The 26,354-nt window shown below is 37.9% G+C and overlaps 1 protein-coding gene across 7 annotated transcripts in view; it reads left to right on the top strand.

Annotated features, from left to right (window-relative positions):
- The window catches only part of TXNRD2 (thioredoxin reductase 2), a 37,740-nt gene extending 20,529 nt beyond the window's left edge, over positions 1-17,211 (top strand). For 3 of the 7 annotated variants that reach the window (XM_074887428.1, XM_074887430.1, XM_074887431.1), the window contains exons 12-17: positions 1,596-1,732; positions 7,098-7,193; positions 7,668-7,760; positions 9,074-9,145; positions 11,710-11,807; positions 14,060-17,211. In XM_074887428.1, coding sequence (XP_074743529.1) covers positions 1,596-1,732; positions 7,098-7,193; positions 7,668-7,760; positions 9,074-9,145; positions 11,710-11,807; positions 14,060-14,183 — 620 coding nt within the window. In that variant the 3' untranslated portion in view covers positions 14,184-17,211. The other 4 variants (XM_074887429.1, XR_012631332.1, XR_012631331.1 and 1 more) reach the window with 4 other exon arrangements.
- The last annotated feature ends 9,143 nt before the right edge of the window (positions 17,212-26,354 follow it).

Here is a 26,354-nt window from a genome sequence, read left to right as displayed (position 1 = left end):
CAGGCTTTACTCTCAATACACAAAGAAATACAACGGTAGGAAGTTGTTTCACATCCGAGCCAAGATAAGGTCCTGGAGGTTTATTATTTTTGTTGCCTGATAGCATCAGGACTGGGGAGCAGGGGGCAGAGAAGGAACAGCAGATCAACATCCCATGGGGACAACAGAAGGGAAGACAGACAGATAGCCAAGTGCCGACAGCTTCAGTCAGTACTCCCAGAGGAAGTGTTGGTTTCACCAGATGAAATTAATACACAGAAGTCTTTACAGAGGCATTCAGATGTGACATTGTTTGGGGGGCCTGGCTATATGGCAGATGTATAAAGCAGTGAATCATATGTTTACATATAATTAGGTCTGTATTGACAAGCCAGGTTTTCCTTTTGTTTAATAATTTCCTACATTAACATCAAAGAGCTTGTTTTTATAATGAAAACACATTTCCCTTTTTGTTTTGCTTTGCTGTAGCTCTGTATTAACATCAAACACAAAATCATGACTCACACGTAAAGGAGGCCTATATATGCAGACGTAGATATATTCATATTCATTTATAGCCTCCAAAAATGGATGCAATGTCATAAAATTTCCTTCATTTGGATATATTCAGGTAATCTTTTCTAAGTGATCCTGCGTGTCCCTACCGATTTTGGGAGTATCTGATAATTCTGCTATGCTTATTAGTCTTCAAATACATTTGAAAAATCGGATAGGATTTAAGATTGCAATTTCTGGGTCAGGAATTGCTTTGTTAGATGCTGTATGGAAAGCTCAGTGTAATGTTATCAAGACTTCGGTGGTCTAAGTGGTAACTCTATGCAGAAAACACTACAAAAATATTTGTTTAAAGATGAGATAATTTAAAATCATTGAAAGAGGAAGCTGTAATAAAATCTAGGCTTGGTAGAATTTGCCTCATCTATATTTAAATCCATTTAAAATAGTGTTTCTAAACTCTACAGAAATAGCTCAAATACGGAGTTTGAGCTAAATAACTCAGCATTAAGGACTTGAAAGCAAAGTTGGTAAACTTTTTCATCCACGCTGAGGGAACTAAAAAAGCTTCAAGATAAGTGTATCAGATAACAAGAAAAGAGGACTTTAGGAATGTTTAATGTTCAACAGCATTATTAATAATTTTTATCCACTAGTGTGCACAACAGGCTGCTTGTTAGTATTGAGTGCCATTCGATTAACGTTTATTAGAAATTTTCAGTGTCAAAGTCGCTTAGTTATTATATGCATATTCATGCTACATTAGGAAACTGAATTTAGAATATGCAATATATATTAAATCATGTGGGTTTTGCACTTTTTGCAGTGGATGTTGTCCTGCACATTTTTAAAGAATAACTTTCTCTGAAATAGTCTGAGTAAAGGCAATAGTAATACAGCTTCTTTCACAAAGAAATTCATATCCATACTTTCTATCCTTACAACTTTTTCAGTAAGAGATAAGTTTTGTCATGTTTCTATTTGGACTATCAAATAACACAAAGTTCTTGGAAACCTACAGTGGAGGATTCCAGCTTTTTGGATTAACACTGTTAAAGTTTTCCAATAGTTTTAACTTAATTTATTTTTTTCTCCTTAAGGCCGAGCCCCCGACACTGAAACTCTCAATTTGGAGACAGTTGGAGTGAAAACTAATTCTGAAACTGGGAAGATCGTTGTTGATGCCAGTGAAGCTACTTCTGTTCCTCACATTTATGCAATTGGAGACATAACAGAGGTACTGAGTCTACATAAACTATTTTACAATAACAGGAAGTCAACTTTGTTCCTGACTAATAACTAGTCCCCAGATGTCGTCATGCTCTAGCATATATCTTGGTGTTTTGCTCTTTTTCATTTTGCAGAGCTGTAGTGTTTATGACAGCCACCTGGGTCAGTGATTTCCTTTACATGGATCTTGTGAAGTGTCTCAACATTAGAGATTATTACTGATGTTTATCAGGGAATGCATCATTGGTCAGAGGCTAATAATAATGTCTTTATCACTTCAATTATCTTTCTAATAATGTTTTTATCACTTCAGACATATGACTTCATGCTGCCTGTGAATGCTGAGTGAAAGCAGTTCTTGCCTTCGGGAGTTAAATACACTTACTGTGAATGACTGTGACAAGTTCTGTAATTCCATTTTTAGTATTTTGGGGTTTGAGACTAGTCACAAGACAGCATTTCTGCTTCCCAACACAAAATGCTCTGACAAAAGTTTTTTCCTCTAGAATAAGAAAAAGTAATTGCTGCAAATACTAAATGAATTTGACTTGTGTTCATGATTTGTGGATGATTATGCCAGGTAAGCATGAGGTGTGGGTTTGGTTTTTTTGTTGGTATTTTTTTAAAGGAGGGGATGTTATAACTTAAGCAAAATAATTTCGTTATTATAGATGCAAAAACAATTCTCTGGCCTTAATCTAGTGCTGTTGATAATCTACAGTTATCTATGACAAGCATGTCTTACCCTGATCAAAGTGCACTCAAATACTTTCAGTATCTCAGTTTTCAGTTTACTGAAGAATTCAGAGTATCTTCTGAGAACTGGGCATCTTCAAATATGTTGTCTTTATAAAAAAAAAATGTTTGTCTGGATTCTGAACTATACAGTTACAGGAAGATGTTTTCATCAGCTGCCTGCTCTTCCTGAAAAATTTGTGCAACATGTAGAATATAGAGGCTGAGCATTGCAAGATACAGAATTCTCTTACCTGTAGTTGAACTTAATGGAAATGAGCATATGCCTTCCTGTCAAGATTTTTTTGATATAGTGAAGGCATCTTTTTTTAAAAGTCTGGTAAATCTGTAGCAACATCCAAACACCATATATAGTATAATTTGAGAGACCTTTAAAAGATTTCTCATTCTGTCATCTTTTAAAGGTCTCTCAAATTTATAAACCCTACAGGTGCTCTGAGTTTTTGAAGAGATGTAACAGGTTACAGAATGTCTTGGGAATAGCCTTGCAAATTTCTGACTGGACTCTGGAACTGCCAGAGACACTTAAATCTCATAAATCTAATGACCATTTCTGACCTCTATGTAGACATGTGTTTCTTCCTGTCTGTCTCCATCTTCATGCAAATGACTTGCCATTTCCTTTTAAACTGTGTTAAAACTCTTTCCTGCTCAGCTATTTCTCCTTTTTTTTTTTTTTTTTTTTTTTTAATTACTCTCCACAGCTTCTCTGTCCTGTCCAGTCACTCAGAGTTTGGGGATTATGTATAGTTCCTCTCCTTTCTTCTCACTTCACATACAGGTTCCCTCTGTACTTGTCACTTCTTGCTCTGGGATATTTCATGAAGTCCTCTTTCTGCTCACAGTGACCTCCTACACCTGCTTGTCCCTGATACATACCTTGGTTGGGCCTCCTGGTTTCCAAACTTTTCTTTTTAATTTCATCCAAGAAGCATTTGTTAGAGGCAATGCTGGCAAGGCCTTAGATTTTATTGCTCATTTTGCTGCCAATCTGCATTGTTATTTTGGGCAAGTAATTTCCTTTTGGGTGCTTTTTGTCTTCTGCCCTTTGAGGATTTAGTTAAGTAAGAAATATAAGACAGGAGGAGGCAGGATGCTCTCCTCTTTCCTACTCTGGATCTAAAAAATCAGGTCTTCTTTTATTCATCGTTTTCATTTTGTTGTGAAAACTTGGATTTCCTTTTCCTGCTTTTGTCCTCATTAGTGCAGATTTTTGAACTTGAGTTGTTCAGTAGGCACTTTTAAATGTAAGCGTTAAAACCAGCAACACAGTTTTATACTATGTCCAGTGTACAGCTGGGGAAAAAACAGAGTTAAATCAGTGCTCTGTAGAAATATTCTCTTAAGCTTTTACCTGCATATGGGCTTAATACAGGGAATTAAAGAAATCACGGTATTGTACTCATGCATTTATAGAGTTTAAAGATGGAAGGAATTATTGCCATTATCTTATCTGACTCCAGTACAATGTGAGCCATGTAATTCCACTTGCTAAGCAATTAAGTTTATTTTATTTGAATACTTAAATTAATTTTGTCTTTTTTTTTTAAAGCAGAATTAATTTAGATAATAAATTTCATTGGCATGGGAATCAGCAGTGAAAGAAAGTTCTGTTGATGCACATCTCAAAGAATACATACAGAAGAATCAAGTGCATCCTGCTGAGAACTGCAAAGCTGTAGAAATTGGTGTGTGATACTTTCTGGGTGAGGCCTACCAAAAGAGCACAGGAAGGGGCATCTTGTTTCTTGTGAATGAGCATCAGTGACCCCTAATATTGCTTATAAGAATAAGATCTTTTTTCTTCAGTGTTCCTGCTCAGAATTTCTCTTTGCTCTGCTCTCTCCCTGTCAGAGTCTCTTTGCTACCATAAAGTGCTATTGCTCATACCTTTGCAAGTAGTTCTCAAGCCCTCCTTCTCCTTCCTTTACTACACCACACTGAATAGACACTAAATTGCTACCAAATAGCAATAACTACTTTTTTTTTTGTTTTGTTTTAATTCAGTGCCCTGGCTGGAAGGGGACTGAGAGAGGGGAAAGGCAAGTTTCCTGATATGCTCAGATTGACTGTTTTCATTTTAGAGTCATACACAGCTGGCACAAATGGGAAACTATGTGTGCATGGGTGTCTTGTTGCACCCTTGTATGGCAAATGGAATCCTAATGTTATTCAAGCTGTTCATCTGGAGAAAAGGGGGAAAAAAATGTCCAGAGGTCAGTCAGTTTGTCTACCCTCAAAAAAAGTTTTTCAAGCTTTAGCAAAATACTATTTTCAACTGACAGGTGAAATTGCATTTAGGCATTTTCATCTTTTCTAATCAGGATGAGGAAGATCAGGCTGGAATTTTAGTTTGAATTTTTTTCAGTGCTGATATAAACTCTCTGTGTTAAAAATTCTTCGTCCAGTAGTATTCTTGTTGAAAAGCAGGGCACACACTATAAAGAAATTCTCTCAGAAGGAGGTTTATCATATGGTCATGCCGCTATACATCTGTCATATTTCAAAGGGTGTTATAACAAAGATGTGTAGAGAAGGTGGAATGTACAGTATGTTGCTTTGAATAGAAATAAGACCAAAAAGAGTTGTGTTAGAACAAATACACATAACTTCAAAGCTTTTTAAACTCTCTTAGGAGCCATCTCTCTTAAATGTATAATGCATTGGAGGATTCTTATGAACAATTCATATCCATAATAATCAGCAGAGTAGTTCTACACATGACTGCAAAGTGAATGTTCATTTCAAATATTTACCAAGGAAGGTCTTTAAGTCATTGTTTATGAGAAATTTGGCTTTATCTGCATGGATGTTTTAGTAATTAGTTGGGTTTTATGGAATGCATGGCAGTGCTTTCACAATTTTATCTCTCGTTTCAATCTTCTATTCAGTTCTGGAATGCCAAAACAACATCTGTATTTCCTGCTACAGAAATGATTGGCAGCCATGTTTCAGGCAAATGTGTATAAGAAAAAACAAATGGCAAATTTCATCTGGTAAATGACATTTACAGACTTGAAAGTCAAAATGCTGGATTTCAAAAAGCATGACTTGATGGATCTTAGGGGGGAAAAAAAGGGGTAGATTTTCAGTTTTGTAATTTGTCATGAGCTGTGGGGAAAAATAGGTTAGTCTTCATTAACAATTAGAATTGTAGTTTCTGTTATCAGGTTAGACATAATGTTGTTGCAGTTTGGTTTTTTGCAATGGAAGTTTTAACTCAAGTGGTCATTAGTACAGATAAAAGCATAAATGCACATTAATATACAAATAATTGATACGGTATGTGTTATTGAAGTAAATGGTAGCTAATATCACGTACAGAATCTATCTAGCAACATACAGAAAAGAGGAATGAATTCCAGTACATGCTAAAAAACTTTAGGATAATGAAAAAAACAGTTTGAAAAACTTGAATGTGTGTGGTGGGGAATCCTTATTTTATTTTCTACTGAAGACTGTTTTTGAGGGCTTATTGGATGACTTATTGGAAGTGGGGCTTTGCAGGAGTGTGACAATTGTTGTATCTAGATAGGACCTGTATGAATCAAAGATTCACACGTTTTATAAAGTATTCCCTGTTGTCCCACAGAGGTGTTTTTCAGTTATGGCTTTTTTATGTCCCCACATCATTCCTTCTAGATTTGTGACCTCTTTCCTCATCTCAGACAAGTACCTGGATGATATGTCTTGGATGAACTCTTAAATAATGCTTTTTACTACATTTATGAAGTTTGTTAGATCTTATTAACTTACATGGACTGTTCTTCCTTGGACTTCAAAAAACGCCTTTGAAAATGCCTTACTTCAATCTGCAAAATATTCTGGCTTCCTTAAAACTAGCACTGGAGTTCTGATGCTCCAGTGGTATTGTACTGCCAGCACTCAAAATTAGGGTTCTGACACACTGCATAGTCCTGTTTGGATATAAAAAGTAGCCAGGACTCATGTCTTGAACTGGAGCATGTCCTGGTCATATGCTGCTATCATTCCACTACTCACTTGCAGGAAGTTAGCATTTGCTAACAGCAATCCTTTTGAAGCCCCTTTCTAATACCAGAGCCTGAGACTAGGACCAACTCAACATATAGGTTGCAGAGCTAGCAAAATAGTGTTCCACTTCTCCAGTCCAGGACCAACATAGGAAGTCAGTAAGAGTGCCTACAAATAGGAAAGTTTTGTGCCTGTGTTCTGTAAAAATGTGACAGAAGACTTTTTTTAAAAAGGTCTGATATTGTAAAAACACTGTTGCTTTATACTAGGCTTTTCCTGCTTTAAAAAGACCATCTGAAAAATTTCTTGATGACTTACTGTGAAAAGAAGGGGGAAAGTGAATGGTTAGCATGTGAATATCCTCTGCTTTTGAATAGGTGACATGATAAGATAGAAGGTTTTGACACATTCATGGCATTTGTTCCCCCCTGTTAAGACAGATATTAAACTCAGAGACTTAAAAGCATGTTTGGACAAAAATTATTACTGCCTTCTCTATTTGGAGCCCTGGCTACTAGACTGGAATTCCAAAGATTTGGCCTTCCTCTGACCATTGTCCCAGGAGAAATCCTTGGATGCTACTTCTCTCTTAGTTAAAACAAATCTTTGTGCTTTCTTCTTAGGGCCGTCCTGAATTAACACCCACAGCAATAGCTGCAGGAAAACTGCTGGCTCAGCGTCTTTTTGGCCAGTCTTCAGAATTGATGGACTATGACAATGTGAGTTGTTATTTCTTTTTTCAATAATAAAAAACAAATCTTATGCTTTTTTTTTTTCCTTAAGAATTTTTAAAGGAATTGCATTTTGTCTTCTGGAATCTAGCTTTGACAGCAGTCAAGTTATAGTTACAAGTTGCTCTTGGGTTGATTCTGATTGGACGCAAGAGGAAAATTCTTCACAATGCGAGCAGTCAGCCATTGGAATAATCTCCCCAGGGAAGTGGTGGATTTTCCAACATTGGACAATTTTAAGATTCATCTGGACAGGGTGCTGGACCATCTTGTCTAGACTGTGCTTTTGCCAGCAAAGGTTGGACCAGATGATCCCTGAGGTCCCTTCCAACCTGGTATTCTATGATTCTGAATGTGTGTGACAGAGCTACACTTCTCGGTCATGCAAAAGTCTCCCCTGTATCTGCCGTGCAGCTGCTTCATATGCTTCAACAGTAACACTTTCTGTTTCCTTGCAAGCAGGTACCTACTACAGTTTTCACTCCCTTGGAATATGGTTGTGTTGGACTGTCGGAAGAAATGGCTGTGCGATGTTATGGATCAGATAATATTGAGGTATGAAAATACTTCTAATTTTATAGTTGGTGTCAGAGTTGCACTATGAAAAGACAGAAGTTTCACTGTTCTATCAGGCAAAATTTTTGGTCCCCAAAATACTGTTTGCAGTTAGGGAGTTGGTGTATTCAGAAAAGCTCAGGACTTTAAAACTATTGCAGCAGGTCACAATGGAAACTGTTATCTAGTGGGCTTAAAAGTATTGATAGGGTGTGACAGCTTTAAGCTAGCTGCCTTTTTAGTAAGTTATATTGTGCAGCATCATTAAATAATGGTTATGTTCCTTTTAATTTTCAGAATTGCTGATCAGGTTCTATAGTCTAAATTTCTGGGATGTCCCCAGAAATATTCACACAAGCTGCTAAGTGTCATTGTGGCTAAAATGTCTTGGTGTAATATGCCTGGGCATTGCATATTGATGTAGAAATCTGTTATGGCATATATTCACAACCAGCCCTCTGATATGAGGAATGAGATTAAGGTACTCATGATGAAGAAATTCACAATCACTGTATAATAAGACAAAATTCAAACAAGTCACACTTGAAAAGATATCTTGTGTTATCTTTATTCACTGATCAAAAAGACTGTCATCATAAGACTCGATAAGCTATGGAAATACAAAACTCCATACTTCATGACTAGTCAATTACTAGTTTTGTCTTTTATGATTCTGAAATATAATTTATACTTCAAAAATCTGTCCCAGAACTCTTATCTGAGTTTCTGGATGCTAGTGCCACCTAGAATGATATGAATTACTGTAAAACAATTGTTCTCATCTGATTAAGGCAGACAGTTGGGGTGTGTGTGTCATAAGATGCTGATGTCATGTATGTATTGGAGAGTGAGTTCAGCTGATGGATTTAGCTTGGAGCCCCAGGCAAAATCATTAATGAGAAAATAAGCATTTACTATTCAGAATGCAAACAATAGAGTTTGGGTTGTCTTGTGGTATACCTTATTATAGATATGGAAAGCTTGGGTTTCGTTACTTTCAGTAAGCAAGGTATTAAGCTTTCAGGAGAAGCTTAAAGGAACAAAACTAACATTTTTAATTTGGGGCAGTGGTTTGAGTAACATGATTATTTGTGATTTTTTTTCAGTTTTGTTTTCAATCTAATGGTTCTCTAAGAAATGTTTGTGTTAAACTGTTACTGTGCTTTCCATATTTTTCTTTAAAATAATGAACCAGTTATAAATAAATCAGTTTTTTCTACAGCATTATAAATATGTAGTCGTTATAATAATAAGTAGCAGTTTTTGACATAATAGTACTCTCTAACACAAAATGTTATTGGTTTCCCTACCAGGTATACCATGCGTATTATAAACCTTTAGAGTTTACAGTGGCTGAAAGAGATGCAACTCAATGCTATATGAAAGTGAGTGATGTGAGCTTTTAACTTGCTTTTAACTTAAAACAAGAGATACAGTACAGCCAGCTTTAAGGACTGTTTGGCAAAAAAACCTCTCAAGATGGATGAGATATTTTCTTGGTGACAGCCTGTTTCTCTAGTGTAACTTCAAATGTTTAATATTCATTACATATGCCATTGCATCTTGAAACTGCTTTACAGATATTAGCATTTTTCAGAGCTGACATTTTACTGATTGATACCGTCTTTGAACTGCTTTTAAGGTCCTAAGAAGTGTTCCAAATTCTAGAGAGATTAATCTCTGCTTCCCCCAGCAAAGTTCTTAACTAGTTATATGTAATACTTGAGTTGTCATCTTTTGAGGAAAGTAGATTACCTTCAAAAAAATTAAGCATTAGGCTTACAAAACTAGAGTAGCTGTTCAGTCTTACTCACGAAAACAATAACCTCCTGGTTTAGACCAAAGTGTTGGACTTGAAGTGTATCTTCTCCTAGAGCAATCCAGTTGCTTCAGTGTTGAAAAGGTTTTTGATGCACTTGCCCATAATAGAGAATCACAGATAAGGTGAAGTGTAGTGTTGGTATTTTTCTTTCTTTTCTCCTCAGTATCAGGGAACAATCTTTTTTGAATAAATGTAGTAACTTCTGTAGGTCCATCACAAATTATTATGTTGCTATTGTGTTATGTAAGGAATATCCATTGTTAATAGTTGCAACCAGTTTTTCTATCTTTTGTCACATCTGATTTGTATGAGTGCCTTAGCAGCTTGCCTTAACTGTCCCAAGTATCAGTGCAACTAAGATGACGCTACTTTTTTTCAGCTATTCCCTTTGAATTATGTCAATGAAAGTAAATATTTGAGGGTGAAGTAGTAATAACATAATAGTTGTTGGATTATATTGAATATAGTCAATATCATGTGGTCCTGCACATTGGTTGGGGCAATCCGAAGCACAAATACAGGCTGGCCAGAGAATGGATTGAGAGCAGCCCTGAGGAGGAGGACTTGGGGGTGCTGGTTGACGAGAAGCTCAACATGACCCGGCAATGTGCACTTCCAGCCCAGAAAGCCAACCCTGTCCTGGGCTGCATCAAGAGAAGTGTGGCCAGCAGGTCGAGGGAGGTGATTCTCCCCCTCTGCTCTCACAAGACCCCACCTGGAGTCCTGCGTCCAGCTCTGGGGCCCCAACATCAGAAGGACATGGACCTGCTCGAGTGGGTCCAGAGGAGGCCACGAAGATGATCAGGGGGCTGGAGCAGCTCCCTTATGAGGACAGGCTGAGAGAGTTGGGGGTGTTCAGCCTGAAGAAGAGAAGGCTCTGGGGAGACCTTACAGCAGCCTTCCAGGACTTAAAGGGGGCTACAGGAAAGCTGGGGAGGGACTCTTTATCAGGGAGGGTAGTGATAGGACAAAAGGTAATGGCTTTAAACTGAGAGAGGGTAGATTTAAATTAGATATGAGGAAGAAGTTCTTCACACTGAGGGTGGTGAGGCACTGAAACAGGTTGCCCAGAGAGGTTGTGGCTGCCCCCTCCCTGGCAGTCAGTGTTCAAGGCCAGGTTGGACGGGGCTTTGAGCAACCTGGGCTAGTGGAAAGTGTTCCTGCCCATGGCAGGGGCGTTGGAACTAGGTGATCTTTAAGGTCCCTTCCAGCCCAAACTGTTCTGCAATTCTATGATAGTCCTTAGTAAACTCCCAAAACACATGACCAAACATTAAACTTGAGAGTTTCAAACTCTATTGCAAGAGGGTTTTTTCTTTAAAACTCCTCAATATTTAAAGTACCACCTTAGGATTGCTACTGTTCCTGGGATTCCTAATGAAAGAATCCAAGCCTTTAGAGTAGTGATGATTTAATGCTTGATGGGAGGACACAGGGACTGACTTTCTTTTCTTAATTATAGAGATGGTGTCCTTAAAGGAACTAAAAATTTTTCATTAAGTTCTCTAATAAAAGTTAAGTGTGCAGTGACTCAGGCCCTCCCACACACTTATTAACTCACCTTCATCTTCAGCTGCTTCCAAGGCTTGACTCCTTTTTAGGTTATGTGGCTGATGTGGTAAATGTATCTCACCAAATATGCTGCTACGTAAGTGTTTACTGACTGAATCACAAAGGCACAAAATATCCTATAATTGCTAGCGGTCATCTTTGGAAATACAGCTGATTAACCACTGAGAATAACTGCACAGCCTTGGAGAATGGCTAAGGTGGCCATTCAGTGTCAAAATAACACTAGTCTGGTTACTAGACAACAGAAGGTATTGTGAGGGTTTCAGACACATGGCAAACAACAAAGTATTAAATTTACCACCAATTATCGTTGTTAGTGGCTCCCTGAAGTCTGAAACAAATACACTAATAAAGCTTCAATTCAGGAAGGTGCTTAAGGACAAGCATAAGACCTATTGAAGTCAGTAAGACTTAAGCAAGTGCGTAAATTCTTGGCACACTGGGAATAAACAGCTGAACTAGGATCTCGGGGCACTTCAGTTTCATTTAATTCAACTTCATGCCTTATCTTTAAATGTTCTAAGAAAAGATCTCTATGTAATGTATTGTTTTCAGGTGGTGTGCTTACGAGAGAGAGAGCAACGAATACTTGGCCTTCATTTCATTGGACCAAATGCAGGCGAAGTTATTCAAGGATTTGCTCTTGGAATCAAGTAAGTACAAAAGAATGTCTCTAGTTTCTAAAGCCTGCTTTTTAAGTTATTGTAAGATTATAAAAGATAGCTGCCTAGTTTTGGCAACACTATAAAGAATCCATGCTTTTTGTTACTTTTATGTAGTATTGCACATATTTTCACTAAAAATACCGCAGTTCTTCATTAAGATGTACTGGATTTAGTTACTGGAATACTGCATATAGTTAAGGAACAACTGAGAAAAATATATTGTTGGCTTGGTATAGTTAAAGCAGAAAATAAAATTGTGCATTAACTTACTACTGTTAGTTTTCTCACTGTAGCTTCTTTCGTATTCTGTGCACAGGATAGGAAATCACCATATAGTTTTGCAAGTCACTTCTTTAAAAGGATATTTGTGCTTTTCATAAAAACCTTTCTTTACACCTGTTAAGCATTTCCTTTCCTAATCTCATCTTTAAATGTGCACAGCATTGATCCTCAAAAGCTCCTCAAGGATTTGCATGAATTTTTGTATTTCTGGGGTATAAGTTAACCATAATATGACAAGGTAAGAAAGAAACCTCTGTAGGATGATGGGAGAGGGGGAGGTACTTTTGTCTCCAGCTATCTGATAATTGCAATAACAATCTTATCCAAGTAGGTGAACCTTTGCGATATGATCTTTTTTAAGATTTTGCTCGATATAGAAGTCCTTCCATTGAAGAAGTAAGGAATGATTCTGGGTCTTCTCTGGTTAAATGGAGAATTCCTGCTATGCCTCTTGTGTGCTACAATTATTTCTTATTTGTTGTTTCATTTCCCTTCTTATTGCTGATTCACATCCTCAGAAATGTTGATTCGTGTATTAACATTACTAAATCATAGTTTTTAACTCCTCTTTGAAGAAAGTAGGCTGGGACACAAGAAATCACCCCCAATTGTGGTGTTAGTTCATTTTCCTAAATATCATCACCATTTTATTGCAGTTTTAGTCTTACGGTTGTGAGTGACTAGCATAAATGAAAAGCAGAAAGGATTAAGAAGGCAGGACCGCAAGTATCATGTGAAGAATATCTTGGAAATCACTGATTGCAGTGTACCCTCAGTACACATTTTCAACATGTGTTTGTAGTCCATTAATTGCCAGTGGTATAGATTCTAGAACTACATTTTTTAGGATGTCATTGTTTTGAAGTTTTATCCAAAATAACCAATGAAAAGGAAGCACATGAAACTGGAGTGCTTTTCTGCCTTGCCTGAGGGAAATTAAAACTTCAACCACAGTAAGAGGTTTTCAGCAGGTCAGATTCTTGTATTGGTTTCTATTGTATTTCACAAATCCAGAGCTTTCAGTGTGGAACACCCGCTGTAAGAGCTGCTGCTCTCCTTTGTCAAATATTAGGTCTTACTTCAGCCTCTCCAAAGGATGATCTTCCATCTTCCCTCCTCACTTAGCACTCCAGTAACATCTGTGCTCAGCAATGATTTTTTGCTTGTCAGCGCTTTTCTGAATGTAAATGGGGACACCAGAAGACATCTGTGTCTCTTTTCCCTGTATTTTGTAAAGGGAGGGAACATTATTCCATAGAGGGCTTGAAACAGTTGTTAAATTTAGGGCCATTTCGGCTATTCTTACAGCATGACCTGCCAGTAATAGCAGCTCAAAGGAAAGTCGTCAAGTCTAAGAATACTATTGGACAAGTAAAGGAATTAAGCAAGTGGGATTTTAGCTCAAGGGGGTTTTGTTGTTTGTTTTGTTTTGTTTTTTCAAACGAGAGACTTTTTCCTCCTGCTTGTAACACTGATAATTTCCCTGTAAGCACCAGGCATTCTCTAAGATCATGGAAGAATATTCTGGTATTACTTCCTTCAGCAGATTCTTTTCAGCAGTCCTAATTAAGATTTTCTTCCTCTGTGTGGATGTGTGTGTTTTTCCATCTGGAGTCAGAGTTAGTGAAACACACCTGTATGTACAAGAAAAGCTGAAGGCTATGGTTTTGTCATATGTTTTGACATAGACTCAGTTGTGACTTGGGGTAAATTGCTTAATTCTCTCTGTCTCAACTCTTATGACAATTCTTCCCTATCTAACAGAGTTGTGAAGCTGGGCATTTAAATGTTGTTGTGTAAGTGCCTGAGAAATAATAGACAGTATTGTTTGAAGAATAAATGCAACTTCTCTACCTGATAAAATGGACAAGAGCAGAATTACTTTGATGTTTTAGGACATTCTAGCCGCTTCAGGTGAAGAGTGTTTGACTTTGTGGGTCCTTTTTTTTTTTTGGTAGATGTGGTGCCACGTATCCTCAACTAATGAAGACAATTGGCATTCACCCTACCTGTGCTGAAGAAATTACCAAGTTGCACATTACAAAGCGTTCTGGCTTGGATGCAACAGTCACAGGCTGCTGAGGTTAAATACCATCCCTGGAAAGAAGGAAAAAAAGCACAAAATATATTTGTAAAGAAAAGGGGCACTTAGAGTTGAAACAGTTTTAATGGTTCGAGTTCCAGGAATCTTTCTTGTTCTCCCAGTAGACAGCTTTTTCTTATAGCCAGACAAAGAAATTGTCCTTGCACCATCGCAGTTCTAAAACCCATGCAGTCCTGCTGTACCAAATCTCTCTCTTTCAAAGTGTCTGTAACTCTTCTTTTGCTGGGAGCTAGAGAATAATCACATATATAACTGAAGCCAGTGACATCTAAGGCCATCTAAAAATTAAACAGTTTTCATTTGACTTTCTCTGTTGGCATGAGTGACTGCCAACAAAACTGTGTCACATAATGTTCATATAGATGCTAGGAATCAGACAGAGCCTACCTTAGAATTTTGGTGATGATACTTCCTTCTTAAGTACTTGGACAAGTCATTACCGATCCTAATTTTGAACACTGAGACTCTGTACTCACTAGTAAAAGCAAATCCTCAGAGTGCGTCGCAGTGGGTAAGCAGTCATGCTTGTTTTTTTTCTTGATAATGTAATATGTACAGGAATTTAATAGAAAATCACTTATCACTGAAGCTGTTCTGCTACTGGATGAATCCCAATGGATTAATCAGTGGCAGCCTGGTCATAACATTATGGTGATGGCTGAGAATGAGCTCAGAGGTGCTAAAGAAAGAGTTGTATTTTATAGTGAGTTCTCTGCCTATTTTTGAAATTTCTAATGCGGTTCAGTTCAAATTATATTGACATATCTCACAAATTACTGCTTGAACACCATATATTAAGCAACACTGACAAGTAGAATCAAAACCACTAATAATCCAACTGATGCAGCATTTTCTGTTTTATAGAATGCAGAAGTCTGGCTGACACAGTAATGCATTCTGTTGGTTTGTTTTTAAGATTTTCTCACTGACGAGCTGGATATTACATCTGAATGGATTTAGGTCTGGCTTTAATAAAACATGTTAATGAAGGGAACTATATTAAACAGTGATCTAGAAAAGAAATGGTCCTGCTCAGAACAAAGATAGAAAATAATTATCTGCAAACTTTTTTTTTTTTTGAGTATTGGCCAGGGTAAAAAAGCATTAATCTGTTGCAAATTTCTGCTTATTTTCCTGCTATCCAGAAGGGGGAGATGCTGGCTAATTTGTGGCAACAAAGAAACAGAAATCTGATAGTGAAGCTTCTTTTGCGGAACCCTGTTAAATAGGTAGCCTGACAAAGGCAAACACAAAACAAACTGCACTGAATTTCAATCCAAGTTGCAGCTGCCAACATTTTGATATGCATAGTTTCTTGCACCCTTTACAGTACAATAGTGCATGTAGGAAAAGAAGGGATCAGTCTGAGGTGAAACAAAATGTATCCTTTTTGCAGATAATTTATATCAGGTTTTTTGTGTGTGTAATTTCATATTTTCATAGCTGTCCTTCTGCTTGTTGCACAGTTTGGAAGAATAGTCTGATGATCATTTATACCTTTGCTATTTTTAATTTGATTGCTATTTAACTGCTGCAGCATGCAACACAGACAAACGGTTGGTTTATTTCAACTGTGAAGTCTTTTTTACCATGAGAATTGTACCTGTCAGACAATTAGACAAAAAGTGATCAGAACTTCCTTCTAAAATATGATGCAATAGCATTTATCACACTCTCATTGATACTAGATAATTCCATTTTCAAAGATTTGTTCTGACTTGAACAACAACAAAAGAAATCTTAAATGGTTTTTTTTACAGTTTCCCAATTTTTTGGTCCATATTTCTGATCTGTAAAAGAGGAAGAGGTGATGCAGTTTGACTGCAAGTGGCATTCCCTATCAGATCTGTTGATGCAATTTTTCATCTATGAAGTCATCCATAAGTTTGTAGTTGAAAAGAAATACCGTGAGTGGAAGTGTAGTTGAAACACTGCCTGAATATTGCAACTGCCTTTAGAAGAAATGATGAAAATTTTGTATCTATATATAAATGTGTGCACATTTGCACATTCAGAAGTTCCTGTTTCCTTTAATAAAGGTCTCATGAGTATGATACAGCCAAAAACCCTACTAGATTTTTCCAGCTGTTTACAAAAAAATGTTCGTAGTAAATTAGGGGGGTTTTTTAAATGTTTTATTTAATATTTCAAAACACTGTGATACTGAGCATCTCAGTCTATAGAGATTTTGTTGTGAGAAATATCCCACCTCTGACTAAACTGTAATGTGTATGCATGCAAGATTATTTTTTTTTCTAGTGATTACCTATTACAGTTCCTTTTGTACCCATAAATGAAAACATTGGTGTTTAGCCATGTGAAAGTTGCTTCTCTTCTCTGCCCCACCAGTGCATCCAGTGGACTGAGTTGTCTGCCCCTACAGACAAATCAATGGAAAGATGAGTTAATTTCATTCATCATAAGTTCAAAATAATTACTTGGGACAACAAGTAAAGAGATTTCAAGGAAACGTGTCCTCGGTATATGTGGAGTGTGAAACTAAGGCATGTCGTCGTTCTCAGAAGTAATAGAACTCTTGGTTTTAGAGTTGCTGAGTGGACTGCATGAAAACTGATCCTGTATCTTGAACAACAGCCTAGTTCTGTTCCTCGTTTAGTGGAAAATGTTGTTGCCCCCCTGAAGTAAAACTAAACATACATTCACACCTACATAACCCTAATGTCAGAATCAACAGCCGTGATTGTGCTTTTTTTCCTGAAGGATTTGCCAGGGATGGTCCTTAAGATTTGTTTTTAAAAGCCTGACTAATGTCAATTGAAATGACTGATGTACACTGCAAATTACTGATTATATGTGAAAATGTAAAAAAAAAAAAAAAAATTTAGTCAGGCTTCTTCTCAGGATGCCAGCTGATGAAGGCTTGTTTGTCAAACCACACCGTGGTGCAAACAAGTCTGAGCATTGCTGGGTCCCTCATATGTATGATCCCAATATTTATTGTGTTGTGAATTAATGAATTAATAAAGAATTTTTTTTCCTAGTAAATGTTTGATTGTATTTGTTTAATTTTGTACATATGATTCTGCTTACAAAAGATTTCTTTTTGATATTAATGCTGTTTCTCTTGGTTGAGATATGTGTTAAGGAAATGAAGAAGTAGAAGGACTCAGAGCTTTTAATAAGGAAATGCTGATACCTGTCTGTCTCTGATGTGTAAACTGAATAGCCATGGAGATTATTCCAGGCTGGATGACCTTCTTATTTTAAAATAATTAAATTAAGAGAACCTCTAGACTTGGTAAGTATGGTTTCAAATACTGTCCCATTTATTTCCATCTAACGAGGTCTAACAGGTATTTTCACAGTTTGTGTGTCTTGACATGCTTCTTTAAGACTTGTCAAGAGTAAACTCCCTTGAAATACAGTGCAGTCAGAGTATTATACAGGGCTAAACTAATCTACATTAGCTATTCACTTCAGGTTTTAAACTAGAACATGAGTGGGAAAAACGCATTGCAGCAAAGCCAAATAGTAGTTATGGGTACTGCTAGGTAAAAATGTTGGAAAATTAATTAGGAAATAACTAGCGAAATGTGATTAAAACCTCTGAGAAACTTCTCTGTCAGAAAAGAAAGGGACTACATTGTTCAAATTAATCTCAATTTTCTTTTATTTCTTTAAATCTACTTACTTTGAGAAGTTCCCAGTAAGTCAGGTAGATGCTGAGCTTCTGAAATAGGCTAGTTTAATATTACCTCAGTGTATGCCCTGGATTTGGTGATGAGAAGGAATATTGACTTTATTGTATTTAAAGACATTTTTACTTCTGCATTTTTAATATGTTTTAATTTCCTGGAATGTTTCATTGCAGGTTCTAACTAATTAGGATAGCTAGGAACAGTGGCTAAAAAAGGGAATAAGGTAAGCATAATTATTGATGTGGTTTTTCCTTATTTTCATATACCACTTAATCCTGAAGCAAACAAGAATAACAGACAAGCATATAGACAATAATCTTTATAAATTAGGAATTGAATATACTGCATCGTTTATATTATACCTAATGATAGCTTGTTCTCGGTGCGAAGGTATTGTGTACAATTATGTTTTGCCTTTTCCCATTTATGCATGCGCTGTATGTCATTATATCTACTGGAAAATGTTTCTACAGTTTAGATTCTTCCAGACCAGGAGCTGGAAAAGATATTTCAGTACAGCAGATACACTTTTTTTTGCTGGCAGTTATTCTGATAAAACCATAAATGCCATAGTGCAATGTATTTCTAACCAAAACAGTTGCACGTTGCACAGACTTTTGAGTTTGAAGGCTTCTCTTCAGAAGCTCATGCCTATCCAACAAAGTAGGCAATTCTGTGCCCATATAAATTGCCATTTGTCTAAATCCTAGTGAAATCAATGTACTCAAAGTTAATGTTAGCCATTAATTTCAGTGGGATGAAAGTATGTGTCTTAAATGCTTTGTTAAAGGGGAATCAATATAAGCATATGCCAAAATGTCTTTCATTATTACAGTTGGGGAACAGACTGCAATTATGATTCAAAACATAAAAGGTACAATAGACATCTATGATTAGGCAATGAAATATGCCTTTAATAAGCATAGTGCAGACAGTTTGTTTTGCAATAAGTAAACTTGTATAAAATTCATTGACTTTTTCATTCTTTCAGATCTGTGTGCTCTCTTTTAAGAGAGGTTTTTTAGTTTTATGCACAAAGTTTTCCTGATGTTCTTCCAGCAGAAAGGCTGGGTTTGCATGCATTTATTCTAGTGCCAAACTTGAGTTTTACTGGGAAAAAAGGAAACAGCAGAGCAGACTTTTTTTTTTTTTCTTTTTTTCCAGGGCAGCATGCAACAGATATGGTGTAATTACTCTTAACTGATTTTTTAAAAATGGAGTATTTCTGTCCATTGCATGTCAAAGAGCTAATTATGTTTCCGTTGTGGCACTCCAAGTCAATATTGTCAGCTCTTCTTAGTTCTAATCCTCTACATTGAGTTTTGATGGGCCAGGTGAAATATCCCCTTCAGCACCTTACTGCAGTTCTTGTCAATCATCTTGCCATGAAAAACACGCGTATTACAAAGGCTTTGGCAACACTGCATCTGATTTCAGTCTTTAATCTTATATGCACCTTAAGAAAACACCATTCCAACTACTGACGTTCTCTTTGGGACATGAATGGGATCCTATTTGCTGTGGGAAACAAAAGAAAATTATCTAATCTTTAATGGGTATAATGGAACTCTTTGGCCATCGCAGTGTAAAGGCTTAGTACTAAACCACCAATCTTAGGAAGAAAACAATTAGGATGGTGAACTGGATCAGAGATTAAGCAGAATATCTCATGTGAATAAGTAAGAAAATGCATATTTTATTTATTCATCATGTAAGTGTGTTCAAGCACTGAAGTTAGGAGATTGTCTTTTTTTGTAACCCTTAGACCTTCTTTGCAAGGATTGCTGTTCACTGAAGTCCATTTCTAAGCATGGTACTGTGCATGCCATTTTTTTTGTTGTTGTTCCATATAGACAAGATCTAGCACATCTAAAATCTTCTGGTCCTACAATGGAAAATTAACATCATCCCTAAGAAGCTGGAATATAAACTAATAAGGCAGCTTTCCAGAATCTGATTGCATCAGTCAGAAAGATATAGTATGAAGAGAAAAGTGGATATTCCCTGGGGGTTAGTGTGAAATGGAGACCAGTCTTGTTTGAACAAGGTGCTCTGCATTGTTAGCTAGGTAGAGGTATAGGGAGTTGCAGCCTGTTGGAACCAGCATCTCCAAGGAGGGGGTGGGGGGAAATTTTTCCAGGTAAAAGTCTCAGCACTTTCTGGTAGAGTATCTCCAATATACTAATGCAATAATTTAAGGAAACCCTTTATACTCCATGAAAGATGAACTGTAAAGATACTCACCCTTTCTGCACCTCCTCCCCCATTTTCCTTCAGATCATATGAAGACCAGAAAGACTATTAGGTTTTTTCTGTCCTTCTTCCCTTTTCTTTAAAGCAACCTGGGAATCAGGCTTGTTCTTCCTTGTTTCAGCATAAAACCAAACAGCAAGATATCCCTCTTCTTCAGTCTTTCACAAGGAGACTTCTTTTTCCCAAGGCTGTGTGAGGAGGAGCTCAGTGGTAACATAACTCAAACAAGTCTAAAACAAAAGGACTATAGATACCTGTTCAGTCTTTGTCTATTATAATATTACCTAACTCCAGTAAAATAAAATAGCAAGGGAAAGAAAACAGTGAAAAAATACAGCTTTTAAGCTTTAAACAAAAATCAAGAAAATAAATAAATGTTCCCTTCTTTGCAGGCTCCCTGTTGAGACAAGGCCCAAATATATTATTCCATGGTGTGCTCCTAACAAAACAGGCAGAATTGAAAGCTTGTTTTATTTTTATCTCTTACTAATGTGTGAATGAACTGTAATGCAGCCAACCAATATTCTATTCACACTGTGGCAGAGCAACAGGTTACATAGCAGTTTTCAGCTTTATGCAGGAGATTGAGCTGTTGTACATGATGCCTTAGTTTGTAACACGATTAGTGATGCACAGCAATCTTTGTTTAAACACCTTTGTTCAACAAGGACAAAGGATTGAGCTTTGCCATTTTTGTTTAATCTTGATAATCTTCCTTTTTGTCTCTATCTCAAAGGATCAAGAGGAAGTGCATTAATTTTCAACTTCACACGAAGGCAAGTTGTACAAACACAGCTGAAAACATCAGGAAACCCAGGCATTTTCCTTAGAGAAACTGAGTCAACTGATGTTCTGCTGGCAAGAGACTCCTGAATAATTGGAAAGATGTTGTTAGGAACAGTAGTTTGGGCAGCAGGGGGTTCATAGCCTGATAGCACTGTTCAGTGTGGCTAGTTTAGATGAATGATTCCCATAATTTAGAAAGCAGAGATTGTTAACCATATAACAGGAAGCAATTTAAAGAATACAGGCTGCTTTGGAGACTTAAGAAATGGCTCTCAGATTGTCAAAGGATTTCTTTTTCTTTTTTTTTTTTTTTTTTGACTAATTTAATTTACACCAGACTGGGATCTAGTTAAATCATGGGAGCACTTTTTATTTTTGCCTCTTTAATCCTCACTGAGTTTATTTCCTGGACATATTTCAAACACAGGAAAAATAAGGAGGATTCTCTTGACACTTCAGACTTCGCTTGAATTGATTTCTGAGCTTGTTCATTCTACATATATCCAGGTTACCTTGAAATTTCAAGTCAGGACTTTGGTTCTTGTCCTTAATTAGGGATTTAATTGTATTCTTCCTTGCTCCTCGCATTTTTCTTCCACTTTTTTGTGAGATGCTCATTCTACTTTACTTAGCTACTTTTAGCCCTATTTAAGTGTTAATAAATGAATTCCCTTTGGATGGGATAAGAGTCCAATGTATTTGTAAAAGAGCATTTCAGGATTTTCTGCTTGTGCCTTCCTTTAACACCCTTGTACTTTCCAAATCTGGAAATGCCATAGCTCCAGAGGTGGTAGTTCTAAATAAGTCCTGTCCTTAGCTGTGGTGTCATCCCCATTGAAGAATAAGGGACCAACCATTTGTGAATGTTTACAGCTGGACTTCTGAAGGGCATCATCGTTCCTTAATGACAAAATGCGCCAGATTCACAAGCTGCGACAACGGTGCCTCGGGGTTTCCATGACAGTGGCAAAGTGGAACATCTGATGAAATCTGCTTGTGAAATGCAAGGTCACCTTCTCTGTCACTGTGGTCACTGAGAGCTCTAAGGTCTTGCATTTTTTGTATTGAGCAGCAAATTCTCAAAGTGCAGAAGGCTATCCTGGAGTGATGAGATTGTCCATGTGTGGGGCTTAAACATCCTTGTGAGGCCACCTCATTGTCTTACACTCTAGTTCTGGAAGTCCTAATATTTCCCAAGTTCACAAGCTGGGTGAATGTTTGCCTTAAGCTATTGAGTTGATGCCTAAGAACAGCAGAGGGGGGTGCTCACTTGGATCTACATTATTGATTGAAGCACTCTTCCTCACTGTACTTCAGTGAAGTGTAGCCAAGAACAACAAGATAAGAATTAATGTAAGTGACAAGGGAGTTTCTCAGACTGTGCCGGTACATATTAGCCTGGCTGAAGAGAAAAAGAAGCTGATACTTGAGTCTTTTGAGTTGCGAAGGGTCTGGTCAGTCCTTGAAGGGGAAGCACATGAATGGCCCAGTTGTCATCGCATTTTATTTTTCCTCCAACTTTGACTAATGGTGCATTTCCTCTGGCCTCCCACGGGCCGTCCGTGGCTGACTTGCTTTGTCACTCTTCACATCTAGTCGCTGCCTTTACTGTCCACACTGTTCCCATGGTAGGAACCCGGTGTCCTCTAAAAAAACGCCCAGGCACAAACCATCTGTCATTCTTCCCACTCCTCTTTCAAGCGACCACTTCCCATATTGTGTGGCCTTGCAGGCTGAAAGCAGTCTGCCTCCCCCCTGCATGCCTGGAGTACATGCCAACTCTCTCCTGGCTTCATAAGGGACCTCCCAACATTCTGCCTGTAAAAATACTAATTGGCATCTCCCTGTTGATAATCAGCTCTGCCTTTTTATTGTGTTCATGGGGGGATAAGTTGTCTGGATCAACAAGGAGTTGTCCCTTTTGCCACTTTGCAGGCAAAGTTATTAGGGTCAAATTAGGTGTGAGCTGTGAAATTAATCATTGCAGCCACAAAAAATTTGTGGTGTGCTATGGACAAAGCAAAAAAAAGAAGCTGGACAATAGAAGGGGAAATTATTGCAGAGTACAAAGAACCAAAGTGATCAGGAAGGAGGGAGGAGAGAATTGCTGGCAATGCTGTACAGGGCGTTGAGCTAGGCCTGTAGGCTGTGATGGATTTGGTCTCCTGCCCCTGTGGACTGTGAAATCACAGAACAAGGTAGTTCTTTAACGTCATTTGAGAGTCCTAATTAACCACACCCGAGGTGTCTTAGGGAGAGGAAAATACCTCTCCAGAAATAGTGGTTTTATGCGTATGTTAGTTGATGATATTCCTTACACATCTCTTGTGTGGCCCCACCAGAAGCATGCTCATGGGGCTTGTAATAGGTGCTCTAGGAAAATCTGCAGCTATGTCCATTGGTGCAGATCAAGCTGTGCCTAAACTGCATCTGTCAAGTGGGCAGCATTGATGGTGTAGTTAGATATACTTTTATCTATATAAACCATTAAAAAATAATCATACACTTTTTTTTTGTACGTTTCATAAAAAACTGGGAGCAATTTTGTTTCTTTTTTCAAGTACTGTCTTGTGTCATAATCCGAATCGCTAATCTGAATTACATGAGTCAGTCTCTGCTGGAAGTGAAGTCCGCCAGATCTAAATTATAGCTGGAATTTCTAAGCTAAAAATCCAGTCCATCCTTCTGAGGCAGTGCTTCACAATATACATATGACCTGTGTCTGGGAGTGATGTCCTCTGAATCATGCCTTTTCCTACAGCATAGCTTAGACTCACTCTTGGGGACACAGCTGCTTGGGCCAGTTGTTGCCAGGGCTGCACTCACAGCAGTATTTAAGAGAATTGATTAGAAGAAAGCAATGCAGATAAGCCTTCAGTTTATGTATATAAACAGTGTAACTGGCATTACCATGTTTTTCCAGAACTAATAACCAAGTTTGGGAGAAGGAAGGTGCAACTCAGAGGTCAAACCTGTGAAAGCAAAGCCTGTTCGATACACCAAGAGTGCTGTGTGAATTTGGTTCTAACTTCAGAAACTGGGAGCTGTGAGGGGAGTATGGGAAGGGAAGATAGTGCAACACACACTGAAAAGCTTCCATTTTGTTTTCTGGGGTGAGAAGCCTGAATTTTTTGCCTAAAATGCAAAGCTGAAGGTGTGCTGGATTTGCTTGGAAATGCTGCAAAGCTATTCTCATTTCCTGTAACTATTGCAAGGTTGGCCTTTTTCCATGGCTAAGCCCCAGTTCTTAGCTAGCCAGAATGAAGTGGCAGGGGAAATTCACTCTCTCTTTCATCTTATAGTGTATCTAGGAAGGCAAGAACCAAGACTTTGAACCACTAATTCCTAAGTCTGTGGCTTGATTTGCTGCAGTAGAAATTGTGTTTTAAGAGTTTTGTCTTCTCTTACCAAAGATAATTGTTAATTGCATATTCTTTTCTCTAGCCACTACCACAAAGAATGACTGCCTTCTGTGCTGATGACAGATCTGCCCCTCTGTTATCAGACACTGCTCTTTTGCCATCTCAGTTTCATAACAATTGCCTCTGCCTGGGAGCCAGTGGAGCAGCCGTGTTGGGCGAAGCAGTTCTCTGAGGAGGAGAATGATAGATGATGGAGTGATTCCCTTCGACATGGCTGGGGCAATGAGGTGGTGTTAATTTTTTATCCCCCTCATATTCCCCCTTCCCCTTCTCTGAATTCTTAAGACAAATCATGGCATTTCTGTATTAACAACACACAGAGATGATGCTATAGTAACTTGAAAAAGTGTATTTTATGGCACTGCTATGTGTCACTTTTGTCAAAATTATCAGGAAAGAGATAATTGCTACAGGTGGCAGAGGCTGTTGGATGACCATCAGAGGGTACACAGGGAATAAATTTGACTGCCTCTGCCAAATTTCTAGTGTTTACACCAGCAATACTGCTTCCTTTTCTCTCACTGCTGTCATATATGTCATTTTGCTACAGCTTGCATACTGGTTTCCCTCCTGCACTTGAGGAAGAAACAGGTCTGGCACTCATACTGTGCTGAGGTTCTGTTGGGCCCTAGGGGATGGGTTTGCAGTGATGCAGTTGCTGGCACAAAACTCTGGAGATGTTGTACCAGCACAAAGCAAAGTTTGTCTGGAAGCAGCTTGCTCTGAAGCGTCTTCAAGCAGTACAGATGTCCTCATGGAGATGGGTTCTCAGGACCGGATTTCAGCTGTATTGAGAATCAGCTTTGTATTCACCTACTTCCCTGAAATATTCTCTAATAGTTGATTTGAATAGTCTTTAGCAGAGATCATATTTCTAGTTTGGGATTCCCTTTATACATCTTTCATTAATACAGGGATTCTCCGCAATCAGAGACCAGCACCGCAGAACAGCTGGATCCATTTTGGCTTGACAAGGGGCATGGGCATTTTTTTATATATGACTCTTACGAACATTCAGAGTGCTTTGTATAAATACTAAAAATAATCAAGGGTTCTGGAAAGAATTCATACTGCATTGCCATCATCTGCAGGAGTTCTTCCATCTTCCTCTAGAATATGTATTACTAGCTGACACTGTGAACTAACTGGTCCAGTCTGGGAATTTCTAGCTACAGCTAGAGGAAAAGGGAGGCTGCAAAGGGAATTGGTATCTCTTGATCATCAGAGAGAGCAAATATAATACAGGCGGCAGTCTGGCTGCCCCTGGAGCAAGTCAGAAGCAAGAAGCTTGCAAGCAGGCACCTCAGAAAGCTCCCCAGAGTTTTGCTCTGCCTGCTGCACCCGCTGTGGTTACTTGGTAGGTTACTTGCCCTGCTTGTCTTGAGGTAGCTAGAGTTGAAGCATATGTTTTCCATTTAGAGCTTGGAGGATGCCCAGGTCTGACTTGGCATGCTGTCTGCACTGGGCATCAGCAGTACAGATGTGGAAACCACAAACCCGATTAATATGAGCCTAGAGTAAAAACTCAAATAAGCTTATAAATAAAACCAGACTTGCAGATTATTTGTTTCCATATTAGTCTATAATAGACCCTACTCAATATGTTTGTTTTATTTGGTTTGGTGACCGACATAGGTATTTATATTTCCAATAAAAATTTAAATCAGAATACAACAGACGAAGTAAGCTTAAATTATTTGTGCAAAAGATGATTGCAACTGTCTGAAGCATGTAATTCCTTACATGAAATGTTAGCCTGCTTTGAACAGAGATGTGACAAACTCCTCAGTATTTAATTTACCATTCCATCATAGCTCTAAATCCTACATGTGTATATTAAAATGAACTTCTGAATGCTCTCTAATCCTCAACAAACAATCCAGAGGTGTTGGATGGTTTGGTGGGTCTAATTCTTGGTGTAAGCACCATCTGTGTAATCTTGGGTGAGTCACTAAATGATCCCCATGTCTTAGCTTAAAGTGGTGACTGTCTTTTTTCCCCTGACAGTCTCCTGATGAGCTCCGGGCGT

Source organism: Strix uralensis, chromosome 17 (assembly GCF_047716275.1).
Source record: "Strix uralensis isolate ZFMK-TIS-50842 chromosome 17, bStrUra1, whole genome shotgun sequence".
Lineage (NCBI taxonomy): Eukaryota > Metazoa > Chordata > Aves > Strigiformes > Strigidae > Strix > Strix uralensis.
This window is presented reverse-complemented; position numbering and strand designations above follow the sequence as displayed.